The sequence below is a fragment of the Salmo salar genome, chromosome 17, assembly GCF_965601325.2.
Source record: "Salmo salar chromosome 17, fSalSal1, whole genome shotgun sequence".
Taxonomy (NCBI): Eukaryota; Metazoa; Chordata; class Actinopteri; order Salmoniformes; family Salmonidae; genus Salmo; species Salmo salar.
In genome coordinates, this window is record NC_138307.1 from 80,346,450 (window position 1) to 80,359,771 (window position 13,322).

At 42.9% G+C, this 13,322-nt stretch overlaps 1 protein-coding gene across 1 annotated transcript in view; it reads left to right on the forward strand.

Moving 5' to 3' along the window:
- LOC106594365 (leucine-rich repeat-containing G-protein coupled receptor 5) overlaps positions 1 to 13,322 on the forward strand; it is a gene marked incomplete at its 5' end in the record, with an annotated part of 67,816 nt that overhangs the window by 15,318 nt on the left and 39,176 nt on the right. Inside the window, 2 exons of the mRNA XM_082963351.1 lie at positions 11,129 to 11,197; positions 11,347 to 11,418. Coding sequence (XP_082819477.1) covers positions 11,129 to 11,197; positions 11,347 to 11,418 — 141 coding nt within the window. The remainder of the gene's footprint in view (positions 1 to 11,128; positions 11,198 to 11,346; positions 11,419 to 13,322) is intronic.

Genomic DNA, 13,322 nt, shown 5'->3' on the forward strand with positions numbered 1-13,322 from the left:
CCATCTGATCTTTAGAACCTGAGTTCTAACACACAGACATGATATTCTCCATCTGAACTCTAGAACCTGAGTTCTAACACACAGACATGATATTCTCCATCTGATCTCTAGAACCTGAGTTCTAACACACAGACATGATATTCTCCATCTGATCTCTAGAACCTGAGTTCTAACACACAGACATGATATTCTCCATCTGATCTCTAGAACCTGAGTTCTAACACACAGACATGATATTCTCCATCTGATCTCTAGAACCTGAGTTCTAACACACAGACATGATATTCTCCATCTGATCTCTAGAACCTGAGTTTTAACACACAGACATGATATTCTCCATCTGATCTCTAGAACCTGAGTTCTAACACACAGACATGATATTCTCCATCTGATCTCTAGAACCTGAGTTCTAACACACAGACATTATATTCTCCATCTGAACTCTAGAACCTGAGTTCTAACACACAGACATGATATTCTCCATCTGATCTCTAGAACCTGAGTTCTAACACACAGACATGATATTCTCCATCTGATCTCTAGAACCTGAGTTCTAACACACAAATGCCCGTTATTCATATGGAAAGGGTTCTATGTCCTTCCTGCTGCAGTGTGTCTATGTATCTCTGTCGTTGTTCCAAATGAACCTATTCCCTGTATAGTGCACTACTTTTGACCAGAGTCCTATTAGGCCCTGGTCAAAAGTAGTGCACTCTAAAGGGAATAAGGTGCCATTTGTTGATGCCGATTCTGACTCTGTGTGTGGTCGTTGTGAGCAGGGCTCTGTAATAATTGCTGTCCACTTTATATAATGTTTACATACCCTACATTACTCATCTCATATGTATATACTGTACTCTATACCATCTTCTGCATCTTGCCTATGTGGTTCGGCCATCGCTCATCCATATATTTATATGTACATATTCTTGTTCATTCCTTTACACTTGTGTGTATAAGGTAGTTGTTGTGAAATTGTTAGATTACTTGTTAGATTACTTGTTAGATATTACTGTACTGTCGGAACTAGAAGCACGAGCATTTCGCTACACTCACATTAACATCTGCTAACCATGTGTATGTGACCAATACAATTTGATTTGATTAGATTTTTCCATACAAACGACCAAACGAACGACCGGCATACACATGTTCTCCCAATGTTTAACTATATTAGAGACAACCTTCTGGCAGGGTGCAACAGGATATCTATGTATGCAGCATGCCAGCAGCACAGATTTCTACTACTGAACCCTGACCACTCCTGCTGGAGAGATGCACAGGCTGACCAAGCAACCAAACAACCTCCCACGAACTAGGGGGACTGGGAGCCCAAGCCATGATTAGCTCTTAATCCTAGGGGCCACTCTCTGTCCAAATGGTGTCTTGAATCTAGGGGCCACTCTCTGTCCAAATGGTTTGTTAACCCTAGGGGCCACTCTCTGTCCAAATGGTGTCTTAATCCTAGGGGGGCCACTCTCTGTCCAAATGGTGTCTTAATCCTAGGGGCCACTCTTTGTCCAAATAGTGTCTTAGTCCTAGGGGCCACTCTCTGTCCAAATGGTGTCTTAGTCCTAGGGGCCACTCTCTGTCCAAATGGTGTCTAAATCCTAGGGGCCACTCTCTGTCCAAATGGTGTCTTAGTCCTAGGGGCCACTCTCTGTCCAAATGGTGTCTTAGTCCTAGGGGCCACTCTCTGTCCAAATGGTGTCTTAGTCCTAGGGGCCACTCTCTGTCCAAATGGTGTCTTAGTCTAAGGGGGGCCACTCTCTGTCCAAATGGTGTCTTAGTCCTAGGGGCCACTCTGTCCAAAGGGTGTCTTAGTCCTAGGGGCCAGAGATAAAGAGATATCGACCCAACCAGGTTTTTCCCATGACAGACAGACAGACAGACAGACAGACAGACAGACAGACAGACAGACAGACAGACAGACAGACAGACAGACAGACAGACAGACAGACAGACAGACAGACAGACAGACAGACAGACAGACTGACTCTCAATTCAATTTCAATTCAAGGGGCTTTGTTGGCATGGAAACATATGTTAACATTGCCAAAGCAATTGAAATGGATAAACAAAAGTGAATTAAACAATAAAAAGTTAACATTAAATATTACACTCACACAAGTTCCAAAAGAATAGACATTTCAAATGTCATATTATGTACAGTATGTATAAAGTGTTGTAACAATGTGCAAATAGTTAAATTAAAAAAGGGAAACTAAATAAACATGTTTTGTAATTCTTTGTGGATCTGTGTGATCTGAGGGAAATATGTGTCTCTAATATGGTCATACATTTGGCAGGAGGTTAGGAAGTGCCGCTCAGCTTCCACCTCATTTTGTGGGCAGTGTGCACATAGCCTGTCTTCTCTTGAGAGCCAGGTCTGCCTACGGCGGCCTTTCTCAATAGCAAGGCTATGCTCACTGAGTCTGTACATAGTCAAAGCTTTCCTTAACGTTGGGTCAGTCACAGTGGTCAGGTATTCTGCCACTGTGTACTCTCTGTTTAGGGCCAAACAGCCTTCTAGTTTGCTCCGTTTTTTTGTTAATTCCCATTAGCTAACGCCGTAATGCTAGCTAGTCTTCCAGGGGTCCAACACCCATTAACAAGACATTACAAACAACCACAATCAAGACTTCACACACATTCAGCAAGTAGACAATACAGATAATTAAAATACCTGACAGGAACACATTTAACATTCAGTTGATGCTTTCTACTTCCTGTCGAGTCATATGGTCTATCGCATTAAATGTTCTTTCTATTTCCTGTCCAGTCATAAGGTCTATCGCATTAGATGTTCTTTTTATTTCCTGTCCAGTCATATGGTCTATCGCATTAGATGTTCTTTTTATTTCCTGTCCAGTCATATGGTCTATCGCATTAGATGTTCTTTCTATTTCCTGTCCAGTCATATGGTCTATCGCATTAGATGTTCTTTCTATTTCCTGTCCAGTCATATGGTCTATTGCATTAGATGTTCTTTCTATTTCCTGTCCAGTCATATGGTCTATCGCATTAGATGTTCTTGAATTGTTTTCTTGAAGGTTGATTTACTTTTTGCCTGAGAAATATGGATTGGTAAAGAGTTCCATTAAGCTATGGCTCTATATAAAACTGTAGATTTAAGTCGATTTGTCCTTGGCTTGGGTTGTTTTAGCTGCCCTGAATTTGCCTGTCTGGTTTGGTGGTTATGCATGTTGCTAATATGTACTAACTGGACTGAAAAAGACTGTGATTTTTTTAATAATATAACATTCCTAAAGAAAATCAGAAGACTAGATAGTAATTTGTTTTTAACGTAAAGCAATGAGAGATTCTGATGCGTTTGGATAATCATACAGTTAGAGAAATTAAGAGCTAATCTGGCTGCCCTGTTTTGAGTGATTTGAAGCTTTTTTATATCTTTCTTTGCTGCAGATGATCATATAACTGGACAGTACTCTAAGTGTGATAGGACCCGGGATTGACCATATAACTGGATAGTACTCTAAGTGTTATAGGACCAGGGATTGACCATATAACTGGACAGTACTCTAAGTGTGATAGGACCAGGGATTGACCATATAACTGGACAGTACTCTAAGTGTGATAGGACCAGGGATTGACCATATAACTGGACAGTACTCTAAGTGTGATAGGACCAGGGATTGACCATATAACCGGACAGTACTCTAAGTGTGATAGGACCAGGGATTGACCATATAACTGGACAGTACTCTAAGTGTTATAGGACCAGGGATTGACCATATAACTGGACAGTACTCTAAGTGTTATAGGACCAGGGATTGACCATATAACTGGACAGTACTCTAAGTGTGATAGGACCAGGGATTGACCATATAACTGGACAGTACTCTAAGTGTGATAGGACCAGGGATTGACCATATAACTGGACAGTACTCTAAGTGTTATAGGACCAGGGATTGACCATATAACTGGACAGTACTCTAAGTGTGATAGGACCAGGGATTGACCATATAACTGGACAGTACTCTAAGTGTTATAGGACCAGGGATTGACCATATAACTGGACAGTACTCTAAGTGTGATAGGACCCGGGATTGACCATATAACTGGACAGTACTCTAAGTGTGATAGGACCAGGGATTGACCATATAACTGGACAGTACTCTAAGTGTGATAGGACCAGGGATTGACCATATAACTGGACAGTATTCTAAGTGTGATAGGACCAGGGATTGACCATATAACTGGACAGTACTCTAAGTGTGATAGGACCAGGGATTGACCATATAACTGGACAGTACTCTAAGTGTGATAGGACCAGGGATTGACCATATAACTGGACAGTACTCTAAGTGTGATAGGACCAGGGATTGACCATATAACTGGACAGTCCTCTAAGTGTGATAGGATCAGGGATTGACCATATAACTGGACAGTACTCTAAGTGTGATAGGACCAGGGATTGACCATATAACTGGACAGTACTCTAAGTGTGATAGGACCAGGGATTGACCATATAACTGGACAGTACTCTAAGTGTGATAGGACCAGGGATTGACCATATAACTGGACAGTACTCTAAGTGTGATAGGACCAGGGATTGACCATATAACTGGACAGTACTCTAAGTGTGATAGGACCAGGGATTGACCATATAACTGGACAGTACTCTACGTGTGATAGGACCAGGGATTGACCATATAACTCTAAGTGTGATAGGACCAGGGACCAGGACCCTCTTGCAAAAGAGATTTAAAATCTTAATGAGTCCTTCCTGGTTAAATAAAAATTAAATAAATTGTAGAGTCATCAGCATACATGACCACTCTTTCTTTGTTCATTACTGAAGGTAAATCATTAGTAAAGACAGTAGAGAAGTGGGCCTAGGCAACTTCCTTGAGGAACACCACAGTGTATATCTTTACTGTTTGAAAAGCTACCATTAAAGAACACTTTTTGCCTTCTCCTGGATAGATAACTTTCCATCCAGGATAGAGCTGCATACTTAAAAGCATAACATTTGAGTTGACCTAGCAACAGTTCATGATCAATTACATCAAAAGCAGCACTGCAATCTAGCAACACTACACCAACTAACTTCCTGTCATCCATACTCTTTAACCAATCATCTGTCATTTGTGCTAAGGCCGTACTCGTAGAATGCCCTTCTTTATATGCATGCTGGAAACCCGTTATCAGACCATTACATGAGAAAAAATCCTTGATTTGTACAGATACAATTTTTTCCAATCATTTATTTAACACAGGCAGCAAGCTTATATGACGACTATAAGGACCAGTGAATGCAGATTTTTTTTATCCTTAGGTAGTGAAATAACCTTTGACTCTTTCCAGACTTCTGGGAACACCCCATACATCAAGCACTTATTAAAAATATGAGCGATTGGGGTTGATATTTGGTTAGCTGTAACTCTAAGAAATTTGGCGTCAAGATTATCTGTACCAGGTGACTTCCGTCATCCGAAAGAGACAACAGCATCCTTTCTACCTCTTCCCGTTCTACTTGGTGAAATTCGAACATGCTGCGTCTCCTTCACGATACATTCTGTTATAAGGCTATATGACATGGAACCATCAGTTGGAATCACAGCATTCCTCATCTTGTCCACTTTGCCTGTAAAATATTAATGAAAGTAATTTGCGATGTCATGTGGATTTGTAATAAATATACCCTCTGATTCAACAAAAGATGCGGACGTTTTCGAATTCCTACCTAGATTTCTTAATTTACAATAACTTTGCTTATCAAACAGAGTGCCAGATTTATCTGGTACTTTTTTTGGCATCATAACATTGAATCATTACATTTCTCAGCTCAACATCAATCCATGTTGCATCGTTTGACCTCAAAGTGCATTTTCTTAAAGGGGAGTGCTTATCAGCTATACTCATGAATAATTTCATAAACAAACTTAGTGACATTTCAGGATCATCCTTACTACACACGTCTAGCCAATGCACATTCTTAATCTCATCCACAAATGAGTCCTGATTGAACCCTCTGTAGGACCTTGGGTAGATTACCTTAGAGCCAGCCTTTGGTATTTTAGTTTTCCTAGTGAGTGAGTCCTGATTGAACCCTCTGTAGGACCTTGGGTAGATTACCTTAGAGCCAGCCTTTGGTATTTTAGTTTTCCTAGTGAGTGCAACCAACTTATGGTCACTACAACCTAGTGCCACTGATACAGCTTTAGAACAATGTTCAGCCATGTTAGTAAAAATGTGATCCATACAAGTTGATGATGTGATACCGAACCTATTGGTGAACGTTCTGGTTGATAATGTCATAACTTTTCATCAGATACCTTATCCAACATTTCACAAATGACATCAAGATATTTGACATCAGCACTAGGTGGCCTATAGCAGCAACCAACTACTATAGGTTTTAAATGTGTTAAATACACTTGTACCCATAGAGCCTCTAATCCATTCAACATTAAGTCCTTACGTTGTTTTTGCTGGAATATGATTCTGGATGTAAACTGCAACTTCACCCCCATATCTATTTCTGTCCCTCCTGAACATATTGTCTCCATGTATAGAGATCTCAGCATCCTCAAAAGAAGAGTCCAAGTGAGTCTCTGATATTGCCAATACATGAATATAGTTTGACTGCACTAGACAGCATATTCATGAATTTTGTTCCTTAAACTGCATATATAAACAATACTGTGCTGCCATATTCATTGACCTGGCCAAAGCTTTTGACTCTGTTAATCACCACATCCTCATCGGCAGACTCAGTAGCCTTGGTTTCTCAAACGATTGCGTCGCCTGGTTCACCAACTACTTCTCTGATAGAGTTCAGTGTGTCAAATCGGAGGGCCTGCTGTCCGGACCTCTGGCAGTCTCTATGGGGGTACCACAGGGTTCAATTCTTGGGCCAACTCTTTTCTCTGTATACATCAATGATGTCGCTCTTGCAGCTGGTGAGTCTCTGATCCACCTCTACGCAGACGACACCATTCTGTATACTTCTGGCCCTTCTTTGGACACTGTGTTAACAACCCTCCAGACGAGCTTCAATGCCATACAACTCTCCTTCCGTGGTCTCCAACTGCTCCTAAATACAAGTAAAACTAAATGCATGCTCTTCAACCGATCGCTGCCTGCACCTGCCCGCCTGTCCAGCATCACTTCTCTGGACGGTTCTGACTTAGAATTTGTGGAAAACTACAAATACCTAGGTGTCTGGTTAGACTGTAAACTCTCCTTCCAGACTCACATCAATCATCTCCAATCCAAAGTTAAATCTAGAATTGGCTTCCTATATCGCAACAAAGCATCCTTCACTCATGCTGCCAAACTTACCCTCGTAAAGCTGACCATCCTACCAATCCTCGACTTCGGCGATGTCATTTACAAAATAGCCTCCAATACCCTACTCAACAAGCTGGATGCAGTCTATCACAGTGCCATCCGTTTTGTCACCAAAGCCCCATATACTACCCACCACTGCGACCTGTACGCTCTCGTTGGCTGGCCTTCGCTTCATAATCGTCGCCAAATACATTGGCTCCAGGTCATCTACAAGACCCTGCTAGGTAAAGTCCCCCCTTATCTCCGCTCACTGGTCACCATAGCAGCACCCACCTGTAGCACGCGCTCCAGCAGGTATATCTCTCTGGTCACCCCTAAAGCCAACTCCTCCTTTGGTCGTCTCTCCTTCCAGTTCTCTGCTGCCAATGACTGGAACGAACTACAAAAATCTCTGAAACTGGAAACACTTATCTCCCTCACTAGCTTTAAGCACCAGCTATCAGAGCAGCTCCTAGATCACTGCACCTGTACATAGCCCATCTATAATTTAGCCCAAACTACTACCTCTTCCCCTACTTTATTTATTTATTTTATTTATTTTGCTCCTTTGCTCCATATTATTTATATTTTAACTTTGAACTTTCTTCAAATAACAAATCTACCATTCCAGTGTTTTACTTGCTATACTTTATTTACTCTGCCACCATGGCCTTTTTGCCTTCACCTCCCTTATCTCACATCATTTGCTCACATTGTATATAGTCTTATTTTTTTCTACTGTATCATTGATTGTATGTTGTTTTACTCCATGTGTAACTCTGTGTTTTTGTATGTTGTCGAACTGCTTTGCTTTATCTTGGCCAGGTCGCAATTGTAAATGAGAACTTGTTCTCAACTTGCCTACCTGGTTAAATAAAGGTGAAATAAAAAAAATAAAAAAAATATTCATGACAGTATTTATCTGTCGCTGTCTCTATCTCTCACTCTGTCTCTATCTTTCTCTCTGTCTCTATATCTCTCTCGCTCGGTCTCTCTCCCTCTCTCTGTCTCTCTCTCTCTCTCTTGTGTCTGTCTGTCTGTCTGTCTGTCTGTCTGTCTGTCTGTCTGTCTGTCTGTCTGTCTGTCTGTCTGTCTGTCTGTCTGTCTGTCTGTCTGTCTGTCTGTCTGTCTGTCTGTCTGTCTGTCTGTCTGTCTGTCTGTCTGTCTGTCTGTCTGTCTCTCTCTCTCTCTCTCTCTCTCTCTCTCTCTCTCTCTCTCTCTCTCTCTCTCTCTCGCTCTCTCTCTCTGGGCCCACATTGAAGCAATTTCAATGTAATGGTATTTTCCCAATCTCTGAGTTTGTTTCACTGTGTTGACGTTGAGGAGGGTTTGGAGTGCATCTGGCTAAACAGTGAGGCAGGCAGGCTGTCTGGTCTAATGCTCCTGTGATGCTGAACCACCTGCGCCCCAGACAGGGATCACTAACTCTAATAGAAACCAGGTGGAAGACCTGAACACAGACCACTCTGATGATGATGAGGAGGGAGGGAGGGAGAGAGAGAACAGGAGGGAGAGAGAGAACAGGAGGGAGAGAGAGAGAGAGAGAGAGTCGACAGACTGACAGACAGAATAATTGAAAAAGAGAGAAAATATAAATAAAACGTATAATTTATTCGTTTCGGTAACAGGATGTTTCGTTCAGAGTGTCTAAGGGCTCGCCATAGAAACTGAACCAAGTTGTCTTTGTTTGTACAGTTGTCTCTGTGTGTGTTCTGAGGAGAGAAGATGCACAATAGTCTGTCGTGGACTCTGCTGTTACCGTTGTGATGGTAACCTATATACCATTTGTGTGTTGTGTCTGGTTTTGTTTGTTCATCGGTTTGGTTTTATAACCCGTGACAGGGTGGAACGCAGGTCGCCAGTCAAAACATTCTCACAGTCCACTTTGTTTGAAGACCGGAAACACTGCCTTCACCTCCTCCCACCTCCTTCTTCCCCCTTTCATCAACACTGTATAAATGAAACAGGGGAGATATCATTTCAGACAGGAAAGAGAAAGGCCTGACATGCAGAGGCCAGTCCTGAGAGGAGACATGGGTTCAAACACTATTCGAAATAATTTCACATGCTTTATCTGGACTCGATTGAGCTTGTCTGTAGCAATGGAACCAATTGAAATGTCTCAAAAGTACAAACCCCGCCCATTATGGCATTCCAAGGCAGGCTAAAGCAAACGCTCAAAGTATTTTAAAATATTTCTACTACTGTTTGAACCCAGGTCTGCCTGAGGGCCTCACAGTCTAGCCTCACCCCTCTAGGGCTGTTACTAGGAGTTTACAAACAGGAAGCCTCCCTTATGAGAAACACAGTGTTGTTTATCACGGGCCTATCGACACGGGAGGAAAACGTTAACAACTTTTCCATGAATGAATGGGTCCCTGTTGGATGGTTGTTGGTTCTATTGATGGACTCTGTAGCAGGAAGGTGACTAGTGGAGTATTATTTCCCGATGGTCTTCCTCTGAGACCCTGGGAAATATAGATAGTATCTGCGTGCCAAATGGCACACTATTGCTATTCTCTTTATAGTGCACTACCCATAGGGCTCTAGTCAAAAGTAGGTCACTATATAGTGAATAGAGTGCCATTTGGGAGGTAGTCTGGGTCTGGGTGGAACTCTCACACTGTCGGTCGGGTTAAGTTGAGTGGTTCCCTTCCTATTTTCGTCGACTATTGGGTGTTTCTGTTTTCGTCCACAATTGGGTGTTTCTGTTTTAGTTGACGATTTTGTGTTTCTGTTTTAATCCACTATTGGGTGCTTCTGTTTTAGTCCACTATTGGGTGTTTTTTCTGTTTTAGTCCTCTATTGGCTGTTTCTGTTTTAGTCCACTAATGTGTGTTTCTGTTTTAGTCCATAATTGGGTATTTCTGTTTTAGTTGACTATTGGGTGTTTCTGTTTTAGTCCACTATTGGGTGTTTCTGTTTTAGTCCACTATTGTGTGTGTCTGTTTTAGTCCACTATTAGGTGTTTCTGTTTTAGTCCACTATTAGGTGTTTCTGTTTTAGTCCACTATTGGTTGTGGGGGCAAACAAGGCCCATGTGACTGGTTAGTAGATCCCAGTTGATGTTTGCTTAGTTGAGTGAAACATCTTTGTGTTTGGAGGGTCTTGGTTTAAAATAGTGGGCCATTGTGAAGTTGTGTTCTCATGGTGTTGTTCAGGTCTGTCTGTCTGCCTGCCTGCCTGCCTGCCTGCCTGCCTGTCTGTCTGTCTGTCTGTCTGTCTGTCTGTCTGTCTGTCTGTCTGTCTGTCTGTCTGTCTGTCTGTCTGTCTGTCTGTCTGTCTGTCTGTCTGTCTGTCTGTCTGTCTGTCTGTCTGTCTGTCTGTCTGTCTGTCTGTCTGTCTGTCTGTCTGCAGCACATCTCTATGGACGGTTTATGTCAACATGAACTGCCATAAAACAAATAATGAACTCAAGGACAACAGCTAGCTAACAGTGCAATAAGGCAGTACTGACTATACCCTATGGTCTGGTGCCCCAGACACAGAGTCAGCCTACTGCTGGACTGAGCATCCGTTTTAGTCCAGGAGTAGGAATAATTATGGGTCCGGGAAACCGGCCTGTTTTCATAGGATGGACATTGAATAAAAAGCCACATTAATTGTAATGGCATAGCAGTCATCATGTGTTTAATTCTTATAAATGACCATAGCAGGAACTCTAATCACGTCTCAATTTGTCTCCCTCCCTCCGTACCTCCCCCTCCCTCCGTACCTCCCCCTCCCTCCGTACCTCCCCCTCCCTCCACCTCCCCCTCCCTCCGTACCTCTCCCTCCCTCCGTACCTCCCCCTCCCTCCGTACCTCCCCCTCCCTCCTTCCCCTGACAGAGATCTCAACTACAACAACCTGGAAGAGTTCCCTATTGCAATCAGAGCCCTGAGCACCCTGAAGGAGCTGTGAGTATACATGTCCATATGTCTTTACTACCAGCTGTGCTAACGCTGCCCTGACCCCTTACCCCTGACCTCTGACCTTTGTCCTGTCCTCAGTCCACCCTCTGGTCTGCAACCTCCTTCAACCATCTGTTGTAATATTCACTTTCCAGGGGTTTCCACAGCAACAACATCAAGTCCATCCCTGAGCAGGCCTTCACTGGAAACCCCACTCTTCTGACAATGTAGGTCAACATAACTAACTACGCTAATCAAACTGCTGCTATTGCCAAGAGATCCCTGCCCACTTTCACTACAACCCATTGTCTTTGTGTGCGGGTGTGTCTGCGCGCGCATGTGTGTGTGTCTGTGTGTGTGTGTGTGTGTGTGTGTGTGTGTGTGTGTGTGTGTGTGTGTGTGTGTGTGTGTGTGTGTGTGTGTGTTGGGTGTGTGTGTGTGTGTGTGTGTGTGTGTGTGTGTGTGTGTGTGTGTGTGTGCTGTGTGTGTGTGTGTGTGTGTGCGCGCGCGTGCGCGTGCGGCTGCAGGTGTGGTTCAAATACAATCTGAAATCATTTTCTATACTTTTAGCGTTTACTCTAGTCTGCCTGGAGTGACAGATTGGTGGGGTTTTTGTCCTTTTGACTATTCCATTAGTTCCTATAAGCCAGACAAGTTTAATCAAGTCTTTTTTAAATGATTTCAAATAGTATTTGAACCCAGGTGTGTGTGTACCAGGCCCTTAGATGTTGTTGTGCTATTGTGTTCCTGAGGGGTTTTCCTTCCTCTCCTCTGAGAACCAATCCAGAGGTCTTTCCTCAACCAGAACTCTTCTGGCTGCTTTGTAATTTTTCCATAAACGTACGCAGGCTGTTTAGAGTGATTATGTTAAACATCTGAACAATATGTGGTAACTTCAGTTTCACGAAGCGAGTTCGATGTGATTTAACATCGCTTGAATCGACTATTACAGATTCTACATATTCTATGATAACACCACCCACTGTCTCCGTTTTATTCGTTGATTGTGATATAGCAACTGTTCAAATCACATTTTTATCGGTCACATACGCATATTTAGCAGATGTTATTGCGGGTGTAGCGACATGCCTGTTACAGCTTATACGGTGTGATTAAAAACAAATATATGTTCCATCACATGACAGGGCCCTTATTCTTTTTCATCAAACTACACTACATTACCAAAAGTATGTGGACACCTGCTCGTCTCATTTCAAACTCATCATGGCCATTAATATGGAGTTGGTCCCCACCTTTGCTGCTATAACAGCCTCCACTCTTCTGGGAAGGCTTTCCACTAGATGTTGGAACATTGCTGCTATAACAGCCTCCACTCTTCTGGGAAGGCTTTCCACTAGATGTTGGAACATTGCTGCTATAACAGCCTCCACTCTTCTGGGAAGGCTTTCCACTAGATGTTGGAACATTGCTGTGGGGGTGTCACAGCTTTCTTCATCGTCTGACGATATAGCGAAATCGCTGTCGGAGAAAGTGGACCAATACGCAGCGGGTTGCGTGTTCAACATCATAATTTATTAAATGAATGAGAACACGTGAAAATAAGAAAACAAGAACAACGAATGACAGTTTCGCAGGCTATACCTAGCAGCGCAAAAAACAACTACCCACGAAACACAAAGACAAACACACCCTACTATATAGGACTCCCAATCAAAGGCAACTCAACACTCCTGCCTTCAATTGGGAGTCCAACCCCAATTAACGATACATAGAAAAACAACCCTAGAACCTATACCAACCACTAACACACCCCACTACACCCCACACAAAACCCCATAATACAAAACAAATATACCTCTGCCACGTCCTGACCAAATATAATACAACTAATACCTAAATATTGGTCAGGACGTGACATTACCCCCCCCCCCTAAAGGTGCATACACCGAATGCACCAACATAAAGAAAACCAAATACCAAAATAACCCCCCTAAACTAAAGGGAGGGAAGGGAGGGTGGCTGCCGTCAACGACGGCACTGTGCTACACCCCCCCCCCCCAACCCACCTATATTGGAGGTGGCTCCGGTTCTGGCCTACTGCCCTCTAGACTGTAGACAGACTTGCTTGGCTTTGGACAGTAGGCAGACTCCTTCGGTTCCAGGTCGTAGG